A 20,521-nucleotide genomic window follows, 5' to 3' on the forward strand; every position below is an offset into this window, starting at 1 on the left:
TTAAGAAATATACGTTGTTCAGAGTGGGATATATTCACATTTCAGTCATTTAACAAACTTATCAAAAGTGACATTGACTTACAGTAAGGCCCACTAAGACAAATGTACTGTTCTCGTTATAAATTGATAGCTACAGTTTAATGGTCTTCAAGACGCTTTAGAATAAAGCAATCTTTTCAGCCATCTTTACATGATTTCCCGTATACCGTATATGGAGATCCTGACTACAACCTTATGTAAATCTGAGACTCACAAGAGCAGGAGTCAGAGAATAAAGGTCAAAAAATCAATAAGGCTCATTAAACACAACACAGATGTTACTTCTTAGAATTAATTTTGATGTTGGAACATAGATGATTAAGTTACAATGAATATGGATATGGGCTTATTGTGAGCTTTGGAAAGATACAGTAGCCAGTAAAGTGTTGTTTAAGGCCGAGGTAGGTCACAGTCAATAGTTATAGTCAAGAGTCATTTTTAAGGGAGAAATTCTTTGTTTCAGGACAGTAAATATGCCAAGTACACCACTAGGAAGCTGCTGATACAGCTCACATTACATAGTACACATTACAACTGTTTTACCAGTTAATAAATTCAACAGTGATATTGCAGCAAAAAAAGACACCACGCCAGCATTGTGTTTGTATAAAAGATATTTACTTCAATTATTACACCTAGGGTGCTAGTGAATAATAATACATAGTGAGTTTCATACAGTGATATTGCTTCTCCATATTGTATAGGGACTGTCTTACAGTGCTGAGAACAGACTACATGAATTAAATGACCAAATAAAAAGGAACCAGATCAACAAAACAGACAAGATAACTAACAGGAAGAGGTTTTTTTTTTTTCTGTGAAGGTGTTAACCTCTCATTGTCGATGATCATGAGGCCTAGAAAAATAGATTAACCGACAGCAACTAGCTACACCTCTCCCTGGACTGGCGATGAAGAGGAGGATGACTGTTGCTGTCAGTGATAGTGACACAATGACTCCGCTAAAAGTAGTTTCCACCTGAGCTTTGAGAGACGCAACTAGACCAGCTGAGATGGTGGGAGGGTTCCTCACTTCAAAAGCAGTCAGTAAAAAATGGGACACAAACTAAAAGGAATAGGAATAACAAAACTGCAGCCCTTCACTGCATAGGAGCTGCTCAACACTCCACACACACATACTGCACACACACAACGTCATATGAATGCCTACCATTTTTGCCCCAAGTCAAGTTTAAATTTCTAAGTGAAGTGTTAGAGGAAAAGCGAATTGCGCCAATCTTCGGCCGCAAGTGCCAAGTCTTTGAGAAATACACTTTTGGTTGAAGATATTTTTTTTCCATTTGTAACATTAGGGTAATCAACTTCAATGTGAAGTTTAGTAAAGATTAAATCACAAGAAATTAAATAGCACAAAAACAAATTTATATGGAAGCCATATCTGTCATAACTAATGGAGTTGGCCAAAATGAGTGTTAAAAAAAATTACCTTTCATTCAAAGGATTAAAAGGCCTTTACAGCAGTGGTGAAATAGTCAAATATTATTTGAGATAACATTGCAATCTTCTTCAAACCATTTACAATGCAAAAGTAAATAAAAAACACAACAACATGTTACTCTAAATTATTACCAAAAATCTGCAGTGTATATTGTAACAGGTGTTCAAGATCTGCTATTAAAGGACATTAATTTGACCAATGTGACCTGTGTATGCAGATATGTATATACACTAAACTGAAAGCCTACCAAGAAAGTGACTGGACATTACAGTGGTTCAACTGATGAGAGATGGCTGCATGACCAAATACACAAAAGTTGGAGACCTCTGGAACTTTGAAGGAGAAGACAAAGGGCCAAATTGGCATCCATAACACAGACAGACAGACAGACACACACACGCAAACGCACGCACACCCCTCCTCATTTGTGATGTCCCAGTTTCAAAATCATCAGTTGAAAAATAGAACTCTAAAGGTTGTTTCTAAACCCGGTAGGATAGTAGGAAAGGGGAGGAGCCATAACCACCTCTGAGTATTCTAGCTAGCTTTGATCTTTCACAATTAGCAAATAAGAATGTGATAATATGACAAGCTGAAAACCATGATCTTAGAGAGATATAGCATATAGCCTAACAAATGTTAACTGGAAAAGAGAAAACAAAACTAATTTGAATTCAGCAGTTTAGCAGAGATTTGTCCATTTCCAAAATCCTAGTCATTTGAGGCCAATGGAGCAGTGCTAAATTGAAGAAGGAGACTGTGGGTGATGTAGTTCTATCATGCTTTCTTCACTAAAGCTCTAAAAACACAGCTTTAACGGATGTTAGGTTAGATTAAATGAATTGTCCATTTGGAATTGGTTGACAATAGACAAACACTGTACTACTGTAACACAACCAGCAATTAATCGATGTAAACATGAACATATATTGATCGTAACCTATTTGCCACTCACTGTGTTGGATGCAAAATGTAAATCAGCATTGGGCAATTTGAAATGCATAGACTAGTATATATGACCACACATCAACCAAATTCAGAGTGGATATCATTACTGCTCACATTGATCATTTTCATAGTTTCTATTTCAAATGTCAATGTCATCCCAACTATTACCATGTCCACATCTGACACTTCCAACCAAACACAATAGGCCTACTGTCCACAGCTGTGTTCTAGACACATTCAATTGAATAGGAAAACATTGAAAAACATGTTAAAAAAAAAACTCTTGGGAAGGCAAATCAGATTTCATTGTGATTTTGGCAAACACTTTAAAAAACCTTGTCAAAACCAGTGGCTCCTGACATAAGAATATGGAGAGCCTACAAGGCAGGACTTAAGCGGCCGAAATCACAACCAGCTTAAATTTGGGGCTGGTGATGTGACATGATATGGTTCTATAATGCTTTTATAACAATCAACACAATGGTCTCTGTGTTGTACTGGGCTAACGTTTGTCTCACAGATTACGTTAAGGATAGGAAATGAATAAAGGTTTTAAAGAGAAATGTGAATCCATGAAAGACTAACACCTTAACACTAGCTAATGGTGAAACATCTGCAATGATCGTTATAGTCCATCTCACAGAAGAGGGAGGTTTTTGTAGTCCTGATATGGAAGAATAAAACAGCTATAAACACATCAACCCTACAGAGAGCGAGAACTACAAAAACTTTGACAGTAATAACAAAATCAAACTCATGGTAATGCTTAACTTTCTATAAGGATATATTTCATCTGTACAATTTTATATGACAGTGTATATAATATTGATAGCAATCTGCTTTAGTTCTATAGAAAAATATTTGCAAAGGGCAAATTCCTGAAATTCGTCCAAAATAATTGTATAGATTCTGCAACAAATTGTACACTGCTTAACGTAGGACTTAAATGGAACAACCTGTGTTTTTCTTAAAAACTGAAAACGAATATGAAAACACAGAAGGGAACTGTAGCACATGAAAAGCACGAACACATGCAAAATGCCCTTTGTATAAACCAGTGTTGATTTGGATGCTTCCTCCAGGGTTCCACTGTAAAATCCCCTCCCCTAATTCTTCATGATAATCAGAATCTTACCCGTGCATTCAGAAAGCTAAACACAACTCCATATCTACAAAACAGACCCACACTTAAAGAAAACATTTCCTTGTCAATGACAGAAACACACAAAAACAGGAGCAAAAAAAAAAAGAAAAAAAAAGATGGACCTCTGTGTAGTCTGTTCTTTAGGATCTCTGGATGAACATGGAAAACAGTCAAAGACAAGTAGTCAAGACAGATTTGGTCCTTATTTTTAAGTTGTATTGCTCATGTACTGGTGTGTGATATCTGTCTTTGTCTATGTTCTGTGTTATTCAGTTTAGCATTATTTCTATGACTGTGGTCACAAGGCGCATCCTGTCCTTGAATACTGCAGATGCAATCCCCGATTAGTAGAGTCTGGCAAAGCAATGTCATGCATGTGAACGTAATCTATAGCATGAAGAAAGAGGTGTGGCATACATCAACAACAACCAATGAAGTTCAGTTTCAAAATAGGGAAGTTTTTTTAAAACTCATTTAACCACTTTGGTTTCTACTACAACCAGAATGACTTCCATTAGGTAAGAGTACACAACCCTCCATACAATGAAAAAAAAAAATCAGATAAGAAGAAAGTTAATTATGGTTGATTAAAAACATTCCCTCTGGGCTTAAGGGCAAATAACACATGCAATGTTTCCAAAATAGCTGACAGCAGAACAAGATATGAGGAGACAGTGAGTGAACTTCTGTTAAAATCATCCGTTAGCGTCAAATGAGAAGTAGATAAAGGAAACAAATCCACACAAAATCAGCTACCAGTCAAAAGCACTGCCTGTCAGCTATTACTAATATCGCCTGCACTATCCACACAATAGCTGACAACAGTTATAATGACAGCACATCTTGACATGTTAGTAATAGTATCAAACTGAAATCCCTTTGGGGCCATCACATACCATTGATCAAATCCCTTTCACTAGTGATTCTTACAAAATCCAGACATAATGTTTGATTTTCATGCAATTTACACCAAAGAACAGTCCTTTAGAGGAAGGATGACAGACATTTATATGATGTGTATCTCAAAGCACAATTGGAATTGATCAAAGTCAGCATGTTTATGACATTTTGGCATTACCCATGCCTCATTTAAGACTCTATAATGTTTCATCTGTAGGTTCTACAAAGCAACAGTTGGTGTCAAAGGAAGCTTTGCTGCTTTCTCTGTAATATTAATAGAATATATTTTATGATAAAAACATTGTTAGCATATTATGAGCATTTTGGTTGTAACTGAATCAACTTTTTGTTTTTGAGTAGGATTTATTTACATTTTAATCATTTAGCAAAACAGAAATTGGTTACATTTCCAGTTATGCCAATTTCACTGCAAAATATTAATCCTAACTTCAAAATGAGCAGAGACCTGACTTTAAAATGTCTGTACAGAATTATATTTAACAATTGAATCATAACGTTATCAAATCAGAACTTCATATTCTATCCATGTTTCTAATTTCCAATATTCTGAAATACTGAATGATGTGGACATTACAATACTAAAATAACAAAGCAAGCAAGTAAAGCTTCAAATGGACTGTTGCTTTGCAACACATACACACAATACATATTACCACTTTTTATGCTTTTAGCATTAATTGTCCAATGTATGTCAACAATACTCCCTCCAAAGGAACCTCCATTGAATAACACGGCTGGTGTTTTTTAGGCCTAGGTTAAGTGAGCAACAACTCCAGTGCCTCTATTACCTGACCAGGTTTCTGACTGAGTACCTTCTATTAATCTGTGGCCTTCAACAGTCTGCATTGGCATCACCTCTGGAGGAGCCAGCCCAGGACTGCAGACAGTCCCACAACTGCCATTCCTTTGATTAACAGCAGGGGACCATTTCCAGACAAAACAACTCCAGACGTCAACAGCATGTAGGAGACCGATCAAAATGATTTATTGTTTCCATGTAGTGCCTGCACAAGACTTGGAAAGCAGAGATGAAAATGCTTATAAGAATGACAATGGGATGGGTGCAAGACTTCAGTTCAATAGACTGAGTCAGCTTTACTGCATTCATTTATGAGTAATCCTTAAAACAAACACTCGGGCCTGGATCACTTAAAGGCAAAGGCACTCTCATGAACTTAAAGTAGTCTGGAGGAAAAGACTCACAGACCGCTAAGTGCTAAGATGTCTCTTTAATTAATAGTGCTAATATATCAATGCCTTTTTTGAAAGGTCATGTTTTAGGTAATGTTTTAGGGTACAATTAATTTAAACTTGTCAAAAGCTATTATATGGAAAGACCATTACATGCTGCAGCGCTTGTGCTATTATCAAAACGAGAAAAACACTCTTGAACTATTTTTGTTCAGTCGCCAATGTCTCTCAGAGGAAGTGGAGTAGAAAAGCTTGACCAGCTGACAGGGACTGCTGTGGCTTGGCCCAGACCGGCAGTGTGGCACTTGAGGGAGGCGTGGTTTGGAACCGGGCAGGATGCAGGGCGTTTGAACAGTGTGCTAACTTCACTGCCCTCCGGAGGTGATCCAATCACCAGCAGCTTTGCTGTCGGAGGGGCAGGGTATGAGGCGGGAATCAGACAGCCGTACATTAAGTCCAATGTATTGTGCTCCAAATGCACGCAATTTGAAAAGTTGCAAAATTAATCTCATTACAACTTCATTATGTGAAGTCATTAAAGACTAAGCTTATTGTAAAGCCGCAGCGGCACAGAAACATCTTTAAGAGCATGCAATCACACTTTTAGGGTAAATTGTGATGCTTTTGTTGGCTTCCCCTTCTGAAAAGGTTTTCGGTCAGTAGTACTTGTGCTTCACACACAGATCTGTGTAAATGTTACAGGACATATAGACAGGTCATTTGATCAGTTGGTGTGGAGAAAATAAACATATATTTTGTAAATAACAGATTCAATGAAATAATCGTCTGAATATTGATGTGCATAGTACTAAGAGCATTAAATTGAGTACGTTTTCGATTTCATCGAGTGCATCTCAGTTGACAGTTTATGATCCATAGCCTTGTGCAGAGCCACATGTTGGTTGGATGGTAAAGACCCAAAATCTCCTGGTCCTACAAACATGGCCAATAAACAGGAAATTCCAAAGTCTTGCTAGATTAAAGTCCATATATACTTATCTTGCTATTACTACTAATTTTCATCTTGAATATAGCAGGGGAAATGTTTAAAGTAAATGTCAGATTCTGAGGTGATGCCAAATGTTCTGGAGAACCAACACAAATACTGTCCTGTTCTGGTTTCAGTGGTACACGGAAAACATACAACACAGAATAGAAGTCCACCTGATTTCCAATGTTCTTGTATGGAAAATGCATACAAGGAAAAAATAAAAAGAAGAGGAAATTAAAAATGCAGACACATCAAACGATGAACGGAGAATGCACCATAATGCTATAGACAATGTCATGTGGTTGTTCTGTTATTTCAGTTCAAACCATATCAATGACAGTCAAAACGTCTTCAAATATCACTAATATACATGTATGACAACTACATCTTGTACCTATAACCCAATACTGCCGGCAGTCTATCAGTCTAAAAAAAAAAAAAGAACCCCTTATAGTCCCTTCCATACAATAACAATAATAATAAAATTAATAATAATAATAATAATAATAATAATAGAAAACAGAAATCAAATTAGACATACAATTGTATAATACAGCACCTATAAATAAGCAAAAATAATAATGTATATGTTGGAGTGATCTACTGTGTCTTTAATATATGGCCATAAAGGGACCTCCTGTAAGTCTGCTATGCCAGAAGCCAAGTCATTTACAAAACATTAGAACAAAGAAAGGGTGGCAGTTGTGCACTCTACATCTGAGCGGGTATGTACAAATCAAAGCCACACAGATTTATAAAACACACAGACACACCCGCGCGCGCACACACACACACACACACACACACACACACACACACACACACACAAAATGGTGTGTACGGCAGAGCACGGCAGCTAGTCCTCACTCACACCCTCACGACCCCCACGTATGATACGTGCATACAGAAGTCACACATGAACACGCCTACTTGTGCTCGTGTGGATGTGCGATCTCACACTCAGACACACAGGGAGAGTGGGGGGGTTGGGGGGGTGGCAGGCACTGTGAGTGTGGGGCGTAGGAGGAGATCAGGAGGAGGTTGTGATTGGGTGGGGGTCTGGGGGGGGGGGGGTGTCGAGTTCAGGGTTAAGTATAAAACTAATGTCTCTGTCTAATCCACCAACCCGTGTCACGTGATCTAAACCTCTGAGATATATTGACATGCAGCGAGCCAGGATGTAGGTCCAGGGGGAGAATGGAGGTCCTACCTAACAGTCATGAAGCAATTCTACTGCTGGTCATTTCAGGAAGAGAGGGCATTTCGACTGCTGGGAGAATCAGCTTCATTTGGAAACAGAGAGGACCAAATTGGATTGGGAGTGTCACATTGACAGTACTTTGGAAATAACTTTTGGTATTACTTATTAAATCAGTAAAGAATTACTTTGAGATTTCTCTACTTAGCCTTGGCACTGTTTGGACCATTTGGCCAATACAGCATGGCAGTCTGTGGAGAATATATGTCAGATGGTTTTAAAGGAGGGTGAGAGGTGCCCATGACCAGGTCCTGTAGCTCGTCTACACAGGAGCACACAAGACACTCCCTCTTTTCCTCATAGTGCACCGTTTGGGAGAACCGTCACGCAACAGGAGCTTGTGTTTCGTGTCTGTCTTTAGTTTTTACAATGTACATATATATACACACACACACACACACACACACACACACACACACACACACACACAACTTTAGGTAAAGAGTTGAGAGCAGAAGAGCCTGAAGCTTGGAATATACAGTAAAGTGAGCTGTGCATCTCCTGGCTTTTTCACCCAATGAAACGCAAGCCTCCTGTCTGAGGGCCAACCTGTGAAGAGCAGTGTCCGTCGGCTCTACGGCCTGCCCTGGTTCTGAGGTCACAATAGTGTGGTTTTTCTGGTTAAAGAGGTTAAAAAGCAGGGTTCGTATTTAAAAATGTCTCTAGACTGAAATTCCCCGTGAACTTTTTTACTTCTTTTTAGTTTTTTTTTTAACTTTTTTCCCCCTCAAACCAGATTTCTGCCTAAAATGGAGTGTATTAAACAAATGCTCCCAGTGCTACCAAAATGGTGTTCCCCGAAAGTCAGTTAAAGCTATGAAAGAAATGTGCACTAATTATCAAAGAGCTTCTAGGTCACTCACAAGAAAGAACACTAAAAGTCAGCCACAACAACATTTTTTCAGATTTTTCCTTTTTCCTGACATGACCATTGCATTTTATGTTGTACAGTGAAACATTTGGAACTAAAAAGTGATCATATTTTTTCAACTGATCATTTGAATCTTCTCTTTATACCCATTATATCCTTCCCAAATATTTAGGAATCAAAACTAGAATTGTTTAGAGTCGATCGACTGTGCAATCTCTTAGTGGCAACCAAATCGCTATAAAAAGTATTTTTTTCTTTCTCAGAGGAGAAAAATAATTGATAAAAATGTTGATTCCTTTCTCAATGGAGTCCATAGCATATTAAGAGTTCCAAAGCCATCACATGGCCATTTATGGGGCACAGAAAGGAAGGCAGTCGCTTATTTTCTGAACGCTTATCTTTCTGTTCTTATTTTTTGACCATCCTTAAGGATAGCCAAACTACTGTGGGGTTACGAGAAGGAACCTCTTAGAAAACAGAGAAAAAGGGAAATATTTGTAACAGTTGGTCAGCTAGATGTGAATACTCACTGAGCGAACAAGGTTAGAAAACTTTGAGGTGGCAAATAAATCTCTCAAAGGGAAACACACACGCGAGCACACACACACACACACACACACACACACAAATAAACACACAGAATTGCTTGTTTTGACATTTTTCTTCCTGTGCTGTAACACTCCTTTGGGAGTAGAGCAAGTCTTCCGTCTCTTTTGCACCTTTGGCCCATGGTGTTTGGACCCTGTGGCCAGCAGGGCTGTTAAGTGCTTTATCTCCAAACAAAACCAGGTTGTTGCCTTTCTTTCACTTCTCCGAAAAAAAACCTCTAAAACCTCTTAGATATGAAAACTCGTTAAAGACGCCAGTTGTTCTCCGGCAGCACTGCTCCCAGCTTAGCCTTGGGACTGTGCAGTCAGGGCACTAGAAAAATAGGAACTCTCTCCTTGGTAGCGTGAGCATGGGGGACCCTATTAAAACTCCCACTCATGGGGCTCGTCTTTGCTGGCAGCTTTCTCCAGGCGGTGGATGATATTATTGAGGTTGGCAGCTTTCTTTTTGCGAAGGCTGCTGTCACGGGGGTTGCGGGCAGTTGTGGCCACAGAGGAAACATGGCCGCTCTCTGGGAAGCTGAACAGGCTATCAAGGGCGCCGCCCTTGTGGTGGCTGCTGGTACCTGCCGCGGTGCTGCTGGTGGCGGAGGTAGTTCCCTCGTCTCTGTGGTCGGAGCCCCCCTCCCCCTCGGAGGGCGGGTGAGGATCTTGGGAGGGCCGCGTGCTCTCCACCGTGCCGTCCGACTCCGTGCCATCGCAGCTGTCCCCCTCGCTGGCCTTGCCTGCCCTGGTGGACGGGGAGCCGCCCTCTCCGCCCTCGCCTCGTTGGATCTCCTCGATGAACAGCTCCCGTCGGATACGAGACCTGAGAGTCAGAGGGGAGGAGAAACCCAGACAACCCACAGTCTGTCAGACGGACGGACGGACTCACAGCTGGAGTGTCAGTTCAGCACAAACAAACCGGGGGGGGGGGGGGGGGGGGGGGGGTATTGGGACCTGGGTGTGTCACCGCTCATCCTCGCCACCCACCTGTAGTTGTGGAACCAGTTGATGACGGTGCTGGTCTTGAGATTGAGCTGCGAGGCCAGCTCCTCGATGGTCTTGGGCGAGGGGTAGGGCTTCTGCTGATAGGCCCTCTTCAAGGCCTCCTTCTCCTCGGGGGCCAGCACCACGCGGGGCTTCTTCAGGTGCTGCTGGGGGGGCTGCTGCTGGTGCAGGTGGTGGCCGAGACCGTGCTGTGGACTCCCTCCCTGGCTGAAGTCTCCACCCGACAAGCCGCCGCTGTCTACCGTTTGGCTCTCACTCACTGAGCTGTGGCGCCGCTTCATGTAGGCTAGCAGGGAGAGACAGGCGGAGAAAGGGTTAAGTATGTGTGAGTCCTGTGCAGGGAGGAAAGGGTTAACTAATTCACGTGAATACACACAAGGCTGACTTGGATTTCAGTTTATATTTTGAATCCGACCCAAAGCACCTTCAGTAAACGCACTCTTCATTTTTATCTGCTGTCTAAATGCTTGAGAGAAAAATCGAAAAAAGAATGACCTGGACTTAATGGTGACATGCTCTTCACCTTGTACAGCCAGTAGGACTGGCCGTGCCCCTTATTGTATGGCACCTCATGATTTCTTCCAAGTGCCCCGCCTTTCAACAAAAGATTTCTTACCAACTGCGCATTAATCTTATTCCTGCTCTTGTGGAGTTTAAGCAGATTATCTGCATATTCAACTTTTTGCAAATGTGGACGTGATGTTATAAGAGGCTTTCAGACACCACAGCACTGCAATTGTCACGCCACCAGGGGGCAGTATTACTCCATTAATTCTCAGGAGCCCCTCATTCCCTCACACAACAACATGGGTGGTATGGTCCCCATGTCCAACAATGAGCGGATATCGACTGCTCAACTGCTCTGAAAAACCCTCTCTTTCCGTTCATGACAAATTTAAAGGTGTTTACCTTATGTGACTGACATGGTAGTCACACAAATCTCACTATGGCAGAAAAAATTATATATATACGAATAAACATATAAATCACATCAGCAACATTATTTTGTTTTATAAAGCAATACTCCATTCAGCCATGCAAACAATAAGTTGCCTGACTGTACATTTCAAATGCTAGCTTTCCCATGCTAATGGCTGTTGGCTTACTTCTTCCCCTTTAGCTTAAGATGTTTGACCATTGTTTCCCTTAGGCTGACTGCTTTGAACCTTCAAAGGGTGAGGAGACGGACTGGAGTAGTGGTAAGCTTATCCTAGATAATCTGTTAAGGGGAAACAGAGCGTTCATTAAGCCTCTATAGCCGTACGTAGCGGCTGATCTATCATTTGCGAAAATTTGACTATACAATGTAAAGTGCTTAAGACCAAAAAACAAAAACAAACATAAACTACTGATCTATCTATGCGCAGTATACACATTATCTATGACCTATGACTCATCTATCGCCCACCAATACAGACGCAGACATATTATATTTACACATATAGTTTGAATCCTTATTGGCCGATAGCTGGGACAGCAATAAGGTACGAGGGGACATGGTATGTGGCCAACATAACACAGCTTAGAGCCTCGATACAGAGCTCAGCCGTGGTATATTGGTCATATACCTCACCCCCTTGTGCCTTATCGTTTAGTTATCTATCACCTATCTATCCATACATTATGCATATACCTTGCATAACAACACATTATCTATCATCTATACAATATGTTATTGTCATTAAACTACATAGAACAAAGCTTCATAGTGATGTGTTATAAAATAATGTCTGTTAAATGGATAAGGAGTTGGGCATGGAAAAGGCCTAGCGTCGGATGGCTAATGACGATATCCCCTGAGGCTAGCCTCAGTGCTTCACCATGCTAATGCCGGCCCGCACACCACGTCATAGCTAGCCTAGCGTCTGCCCCAGTTCCAGCCCTAAAGAAGGACCTGTAATGCCGCTTCTACCTCAGGAGAAGTGTTAAACAGGCCTAATCACTCCAAGAACGTTCACTTAGCTCATGGAGAGGGAGAGAGAGGAGAAAAAAAAGGGGTCTGATGAGTGCATTGGACTTTGAATAAGTGGGCCCTGGAGAGACTGGGGCCCGTCATGTCTGATGAGAGGGTTGATGTCTCCAGCCCAGATCCATCCTGACAGTGCAGAGAAACACATATCCCTCACCCTTCCCACACGCACGCCAACACACACACCTCCCCCTTTCCTTCTTAACCAGGAGCACTGGGCTGTTTGACTCAGCCCAGGGACGCATCTGTGCTATTAGAGGAAAAAGAGCAATCTGAAAGACACCCCCCCCCCCCGCTCCCTCCTCCTCTGCCTCTTTCTCTCGTTTCTCTCCAGCTCGGTCTCTTTTTACTGTATCCTCCACATTACACCCCGCTAAGCGCTTACCAGGGCTGCCTGGTGGCCTTGAGGATATGGCCTGGTTCCAGGGAGGGGAAGCAGGGACAGATGTTGTGGGTTGAAACAAGGCCTATGGAGGTAGCTAGCTGGTTGAACTGCCCTGGTCTGGGCCTAGGACAACATAGATGGTCTGGGCCAACTCCAAGGACATGGTGACCATTACACACCATGTCCACGGGCTTCAGCCAATCCGGATCCAGAAGCATAAAGTGTGAGGGTAGGCTAGGGGTCATGTCATCTGGAAACAGAGGTCAGGAAGAAAGGCAGGTAAAGAGGAACAAAGAGAGAGGATAGTGGTATGACCTTTCTTCTCCATGCGTTTCATGTCCATGAGTTTCTCCACGTTGCGCGGGTCCTGAAGCCAGAGCTGCATGCGGACAAAGGGCTCGCGTCCCTTCAGACTGAGCTTGTGCCAGGGCTTGGGCCTCGCCAGCAGGTCAGACACTGAGCCCTGGGTCAGACCCAGGATGGTCTCCCCAAACAGACGCTGACCTGGAGAGAAAGGGGGCTGTTAGAGCCACACTCTAGGGGACAGACGGGGGAGTCACGACAAGGCCGTTAGCATCAGAAATATACTAGATCCTTCAGTTGACATGCTGTAGGTTAATAGGAAAAAAAATGAACTTTACAAATTTGTTAAGAGAAACAAATTATAGACTACGACACATGACGCATGAATAGAGCAATATTAAGAGGAAAATGTACAAAGAATGCCTGAAAACCACTAGAAAAAGAATAAGCTGCTGTCAACCTTCAACATTTAAAAGGCTTCTTATGCGTGGTTGCTATTGGAATAAACTTGAAATCCACGCATTAACAGGCATCAACATTACACGTTCTTTAAGTTTCCAGGGTACAGGACAGGGCGCTACTGAAAACTTGGCATCAGAAGTTGGCAGCGTTTTGTTGGCTGTGACTGTGGCTGACTTCACTCAGAAGAGGCAGTTTAAATAGTCTTTGACTGGCGTTTGAGTGCCGGAGTTGTTTTAAAGGCATGAAAAAAAGGTCTGGATTCACATAAATAAAATAAAAAACAACAGCCAAGGTCTCTCTCTCTGTTCGCAGCATAAACATTCACCACAGCAGAACCCCACGTCCTTGAAAGGCTTCAAAAGCTGGCGAGCTCTCACGCAGAGCGCTGCAAAGCTCCATTTCCCTCACCACGTCCCAGGGGACCCCTCAAACATGCCTTTGGCAGCGAGGAGGGGCTGTGTTGCTCTTCTCTGTGCTTCTCACATTGTTTCATGCAGGTGAGCTGAACGTCGGGGCGGCTGAACAAACGCAGCTAGGCAGCGTGGCGGTGAGAGCGAGGAAGAGATGTGAAGCACCACTGAAAGGCGCTGGGATTCAAGAGACGAGGATGGGTAGACAGCGCGGGCTGGGGAGGCTGTGAGGGAGAACAGGTGATGCCAGCCCCGCTGAGACAATCTCTTGGGGCGTGCGTGAGCACGTAGCTCTGAGATGGAAGGAGCCATTTCCACCACTCTCACAGGCTCTGACAGGGCTTTGTTTGTGCGCTGAACACGCAACATCACTTAAAGTGCACACACTCCTGCTTATAGTACACACACAGAAATATTGCGTGCACACACCCGTGCACGCACGCACGCACCTCAAACCATGTCCTTATCACATTTAATTGGATGCCATGAGGGTATGGCCCTTTAGATCTGTCTGTATGAACGGGTGGACCTGTTCATCTATTCTAAATTAACCATGAGTGTCTAAATCAAATCACACAATCCATTGTCATAAATCACAGCACCAGAGAAAAGACACATTGTGGACAACCTAATGTCCTGTAACATTCCACTGAAACAGATTAGATTTGAGTCCAAGCTGGGAAAAAAGTTCACCCAGAGGAATCCTTTGTGGCCATGTTTCCTAAAACACGTGTGGAACAAATGACAACGATTGGTCACATTTTCATGCACAAATCTGAATAAAAAGGATTTAGCTGAGTGCATCATGTGTGTCTACGCTAATTCCAAAACATCTCGTTTACAAAACAAAGACGATGCTTGCTAATAACCCAACCCTGCGCAACACCAAAACAGATCATTTTTTTTATTTAGCTTGCCTTGATGACATCATGGAGAGGCTGGCTGATTTGATGAACACGGCTCAGTTGGTCTGAAATGACCGCGTTACCATTTGGTTTACATGGGTTAAATCAGGTAGAAGTGCTACTTTGCTTGTAACCTATACGTATTATAACTATTTGTCCAGGTGAGCTAGTGACAACACACTGTATCCATAACTAGAGAGACAAGAGGGTCCGGTGCTATAGAAAGCTGTGGGCGACATTACTTGACAGACATGGGGGTGATTTGGCCCCATCTCTGTGAGTTTGGCTGAACCGAGCCGCTAAACGACACCATCCATCACTGGTCCTGGCTGCGTGTGTCACCCTCCTGACAGGGGAGGAGTGGGAGGAGAGACGTGGCCAGGCCAGGGAACCCAAGGGGGACCAGACACGTTCTTTGTGGGGCTAATTGAGTGGTCTGACAGAGCCAGGTGGAGACAACCCTATGACAACCAGGCTTCATTCCAATCCTCTACTGTTCCAATCCGCATTTATTCCAAATAAACTAATGACAGACAGAAAGGACTGGCTATTTCTCCACTGGGCTTTCACCCCTCTAACTTTCACACCTCTGATGCTGCATCAACCACGCCCTAACTATCACCCCTCTGATGCTGCATCAACCAGACCCTAACTATCACCCCTCTGATGCTCGTTCAACCAGACCCTAACTATCACCCCTCTGATGCTGCATCAACCAGACCCTAACTATCACCCCTCTGATGCTGCATCAACCACGCCCTATCACCCTTCTGATGCTGCATCAACCACACCCTAACTATCACCCCTCTGATGCTGCATCAACCAGACCCTAACTATCACCCCTCTGATGCTGCATCAACCAGACCCTAACTATCACCCCTCTGATGCTGCATCAACCAGACCCTAACTATCACCCCTCTGATGCTGCATCAACCAGACCCTAACTATCACCCCTCTGATGCTGCATCAACCACACCCTAACTATCACCCCTCTGATGCTGCATCAACCAGACCCTAACTATCACCCCTCTGATGCTCGTTCAACCAGACCCTAACTATCACCCCTCTGATGCTGCATCAACCAGACCCTAACTATCACCCCTCTGATGCTGCATCAACCACGCCCTAACTATCACCCCTCTGATGCTGCATCAACCACGCCCTAACTATCACCCCTCTGATGCTGCATCAACTAGACCCTAACTATCACCCCTCTGATGCTGCATCAACCAGACCCTAACTATCACCCCTCTGATGCTGCATCAACCAGACCCTAACTATCACCCCTCTGATGCTGCATCAACCAGACCCTAACTATCACCCCTCTGATGCTGCATCAACCAGACCCAAACTATCACCCCTCTGATGCTGCATCAACCAGACCCTAACTATCACCCCTCTGATGCTGCATCAACCACACCCTAACTATCACCCCTCTGATGCTGCATCAACCAGACCCTAACTATCACCCCTCTGATGCTGCATCAACCACACCCTAACTATCACCCCTCTGATGCTGCATCAACCAGACCCTAACTATCACCCCTCTGATGCTGCATCAACCACGCCCTAACTATCACCCCTCTGATGCTGCATCAACCACGCCCTAATTATCACCCCTCTGATGCTCGTTCAACTAAGCCCTAACTATCACCCCTCTGGTGCTGCGTCAACCACGCCCTAACTATCACCCCTCTGATGCTGCATCAACCAGACCCTAACTATCACCCCTCTGATGCTGCATCAACCAGACCCTAACTATCACCCCTCTGATGCTGCATCAACCAGACCCTAACTATCACCCCTCTGATGCTGCATCAACTAGACCCTAACTATCACCCCTCTGATGCTCGTTCAACCAGACCCTAACTATCACCCCTCTGATGCTCGTTCAACCAGACCCTAACTATCACCCCTCTGAGCTCTTCCCAACACAGTTTTTAAAGTGTGCTCACTATTCCTTTGTTGTGTGAGTTGATAACGGCACTGGTTAATTTTAGCTGAGGGGACAGCTAATAAGCTAGCTGGCCAGCTTTTTGATAAAGCATGTCTGCTTGGGCAGGCTTGCATGAGGCTGGTGCGGTAAGGACCATATCGGCGTTCTGGAGCAAAGTTAATAAGTACAATGATGACACAGGCGCCGAACCCGGCGCAACATTATTCGTTTGAAGTCTTGCAACTTTCAGCCAAGGCGTTTTGGAAATAACGGGTGCTAATTCTAATTAATGAGAGGAGAGGATGCGTAGGAAACACTGAAGCTTCAGCAAAAGGTACACCCCCCCTCACCTTTACTGCCTGTAGTTTAGTTTAGAGGATCATTCAAAACAGGTACGCATAGAAAATGCTGAAATTGATAAAAATGCAAGATAAACCCTAAAAAGGTTTACAACAACTGTTCTGGTCCTAGTTCGTGATGGCATTTGGTTAAGTCATATAAAAATAACTTTGGTGTGTGATCAGTGCTGACCATCCTGGCACAAAATGGCTGCGCGGTGACAGCATCTCCAGGTGAGGGCTACAGCCCACATTCACCGTGGGCGAGGCGGGTCGTTGGGGGAACAGGGTGAATAGGAACAGCTGTTGAAGTAACCATGAAAACAATCCGTGGCATATCCAACTTACCAAGGTTATTGTCGGTCAGCACCTCCTTGACCTTCTTGGTGATCACGTAGGTGTCCAGCTCCGGTGACATGGCCACCATCTCCTGAATGCTGAGGCCCGAGTGGCCGGGTACGGGCAGTGGGGTGCCAGGTTGGGACTCAGAGGGCTCACTGAGCTCTCTGGGGGGGACCTGGGAGACCCCCCCTCCACTGCCCTGATCCCCCAGGCTCTTCACAGACTCTTCAGCAGAACTCAGGGGTGACTCCGGGGCCGGGCTGCAGCTGGCTGAGGTCTTTGGGGTGTTCTCTGTGAAATCAGGGCAGAGAACCAAGGCTCAGAGACGGACAGAAGGACCAGGCACGTGGTCGAAGACTGGACCACACGACCGCAGTAGGACGCTAACGTGACCGAAATATGTCAAGCTGTGGTGAAGTCCTTTGATTGAATTGGGACCCAAGTTGATTCTCAGATTACAGTCGCGCGGTTTTCAGAGGGGCCCTAATACTGTTTCCACCAACTTCAGCAGCCTACTGCAGTAGTGCCCAGGCTGTCAAATAGACTGTACTGCATCAGCACTCCCACTGTCTGTCAGCAGACTACTCTGGGGTCAGTCATTCCAACACGCTCCTACACAGACAGGATGATTGGCGGTAATGTGTCAGTGCCATTGTGTCATCCCACCCCTACCCAATGGCTGTGTGCTGGCCCAGTGCAAGGCCAATCAGTTCTCCCCAAGACAGCAGTCTGTCAGAGAGGAGTACAAAGTGAGGGGGACAGAGTGAGAGGGAGAGAGTGAGGGGGAGAGAGTGGGGGACAGAGTGAGAGGGAGAGAGTGGGGGACAGAGTGAGAGGGAGAGAGAGGGGGACAGAGAGGGGGGGGCGCAAGTAGAAAATCACTGCATTTGCAATTTTCTTCTCCCCTGCAGAAAAAAAAAATGCACATTGAGTTACATTGACGGGAAAACACCTGTCAGTAGATCAGACGTGCGTGTGTATGTGTGTGTGTGTGTGTGTGTGAGTGTGTATTAGCTGTATGCATTGTGAGATTCAGGATTCTGTTCAGGCTGCGTGCTTTACAGTAAATCAACCTGAACTCAAACTGAGTACTTGCAGACTGCTGATGAGAGCATGTCCAACATGCTGGGGTTGGCACCGGGCCCATGGATGCAGACGGACCTTGTTCACCCTGATGTGTGTGTGTGTGTGTGCTACTGGTCCAGTCTGCTGTCTGTGGACTGGGTAGCAGCTAGTGGGCACACCACACTGCCCAGTCTGCCAGCAGAGGAAGGCCAACTCATCAGTCTTCCCCAGCTGAGGCCAGGAGGAAGGCCACAGGGAAATGTCTGACGGAGCCCAAGGTCTACCCTCACCGGTCAGGGGAGGGTGTGTGTGTGTGTGTGTGTGTGCGCGTGCGTGCGTGTGTGCGTGCAAGAGATTGACAGAGGTGGAACAGGGCTGTGGGTTCGTGTGACAGACAGTTGAGGGTCCTTTTCCGTGCGTGCACATGCGTGCATGTGTAAGTAAAGGACAGAGAGGACAATGGATGTGGGAGTATGAGAGTGTGTTTGTAGATTAACTAGTGTGTGTGTGCCAGTACTGAAGTACTCATACCCACATGAGTGTGAGACAAGGTCTTTACAAATTCAATGAATTATCTTCATTGACAGAGAAATGGTGGCCGAACTGGCCAATAAAACAGACCGACTTGACATGGAGCTGTTACAGACCGAGTTACACACGTGATAGGACCAAAAGAAAGCAAAACCAAAAGAGAGAGTACAACCAAAAGAGAGAGTACAACCAAAAGAGAGAGCACAAGAGAGAGTACAACCAAAAGAGAGAGTACAACCAAAAGAGAGAGTACGACCGAAAGAGAGTATGACGAAAAAAAGAGTACGACCGAAAGAGAGAGTACAAGAGGTTTTTGTTGTCATTATGATGCTCATTTAAAATTTTTGGTAAAAACACCTCTGCTGCTTGTGTGATACACTGATTATTTCATTAAAAAGTGACTGTTTGCTGTTTGGTGATGGAGGCTTTTAGGAAGTCTTGTGAACTTATTTGAAGAATGATTATGTTCACAATTGCTCAATTGAAATTGTATGGCAACAATCCCTTCAAGACAACCTTGAGTTATCAGTGTACCGTGTTATTGACTGGATATGTGGAAATCCATGGGTGTCTAGAATACACATTACGTTGCGTCATAGAGGAGGAAACATTATTAAACAAAAGTATGATAATGGCCCAGGAGAAAGGTGGGAACCCATAACTGGTCCTTTTTAACCTATCTGCTCTACAATACAGAAATAGAGTTGTTTCCTCTTTTTTTATGATTGCTGTTGACATTAGGACTTCCTTAAAAGTTGTTTGACAAACGTATTTGTCTGCCACACGTTTCTATTAATTGTAGCAGAACTATATATGCAAGGAACTTTCTTCCCCAGATGAAAAATGATATTATTTTGTAAAGAATGACATATGGGACATCTTCGTATGGAGATACTCAATCCCTACCCCCCCAACCCCAAACTCCCCACACTGCTCCTGAGGAAATTGGATCAAGGTCACAGTGAGGGGACATTTTGGTCTTGGTAACTGCTTCAAAATCTCTGGAGTCAGGATATTCTCAGTGGAAGGAAACGGGTAACTTTCGGGTGATTATGTTTTTCCTTTCTGAAAAAAAAACATGTGGTAAATAGAATTGTTCATTTACTCCTTTTCTACGGCCCGTTACACTAGTTCACTGGTTCTCATGAACTTCAGGTATTCCAGTTTTTATTTATTTTGTATAAAAAGCAAAAAATTTTCATATTTTTCAGATTGTCTTTGGTGTTTTAGAGGTTAAGGTTCGGCGCTAGAAAATCCTTGTGAAATAATCTGTGATCCATAAAATTCCTAATGAGTATAGTGAAACAATGTATGTGTCTGTGTATGGGCCTGCCTGCCTGCCTGCCTCTCTGTCTTACTGGGTTTGTGTTTTCTGCGTGTTTGTGTGTTTGTGTGAGTCCTTGTGTGTGTCTGTGTGGCCCTAAAATGAGCAGCTGAGGGAGCCGTCACTAGTGAT

General features: G+C 43.8%; 1 protein-coding gene across 6 annotated transcripts in view; it reads right to left on the reverse strand.

Annotated features, from left to right (window-relative positions):
- Positions 1 to 635: 635 nt before the first annotated feature.
- cux1a (cut-like homeobox 1a) overlaps positions 636 to 20,521 on the reverse strand; it is a 166,418-nt gene continuing 146,532 nt past the window's right edge. For 4 of the 6 annotated variants that reach the window (XM_010870925.5, XM_020048296.3, XM_034293340.1 and 1 more), the window contains 4 exons: positions 17,476 to 17,760; positions 13,089 to 13,277; positions 10,402 to 10,705; positions 636 to 10,237 (listed from right to left, as the gene is read on the reverse strand). In XM_010870925.5, the coding sequence (XP_010869227.2) occupies positions 9,793 to 10,237; positions 10,402 to 10,705; positions 13,089 to 13,277; positions 17,476 to 17,760 (1,223 nt within the window). In that variant the 3' untranslated portion in view covers positions 636 to 9,792. The remainder of the gene's footprint in view (positions 10,238 to 10,401; positions 10,706 to 13,088; positions 13,278 to 17,475; positions 17,761 to 20,521) is intronic. The other 2 variants (XM_020048295.3, XM_020048294.3) reach the window with 2 other exon arrangements.

This window comes from Esox lucius, chromosome 7 (assembly GCF_011004845.1).
Source record: "Esox lucius isolate fEsoLuc1 chromosome 7, fEsoLuc1.pri, whole genome shotgun sequence".
NCBI classification, from domain to species: domain Eukaryota; kingdom Metazoa; phylum Chordata; class Actinopteri; order Esociformes; family Esocidae; genus Esox; species Esox lucius.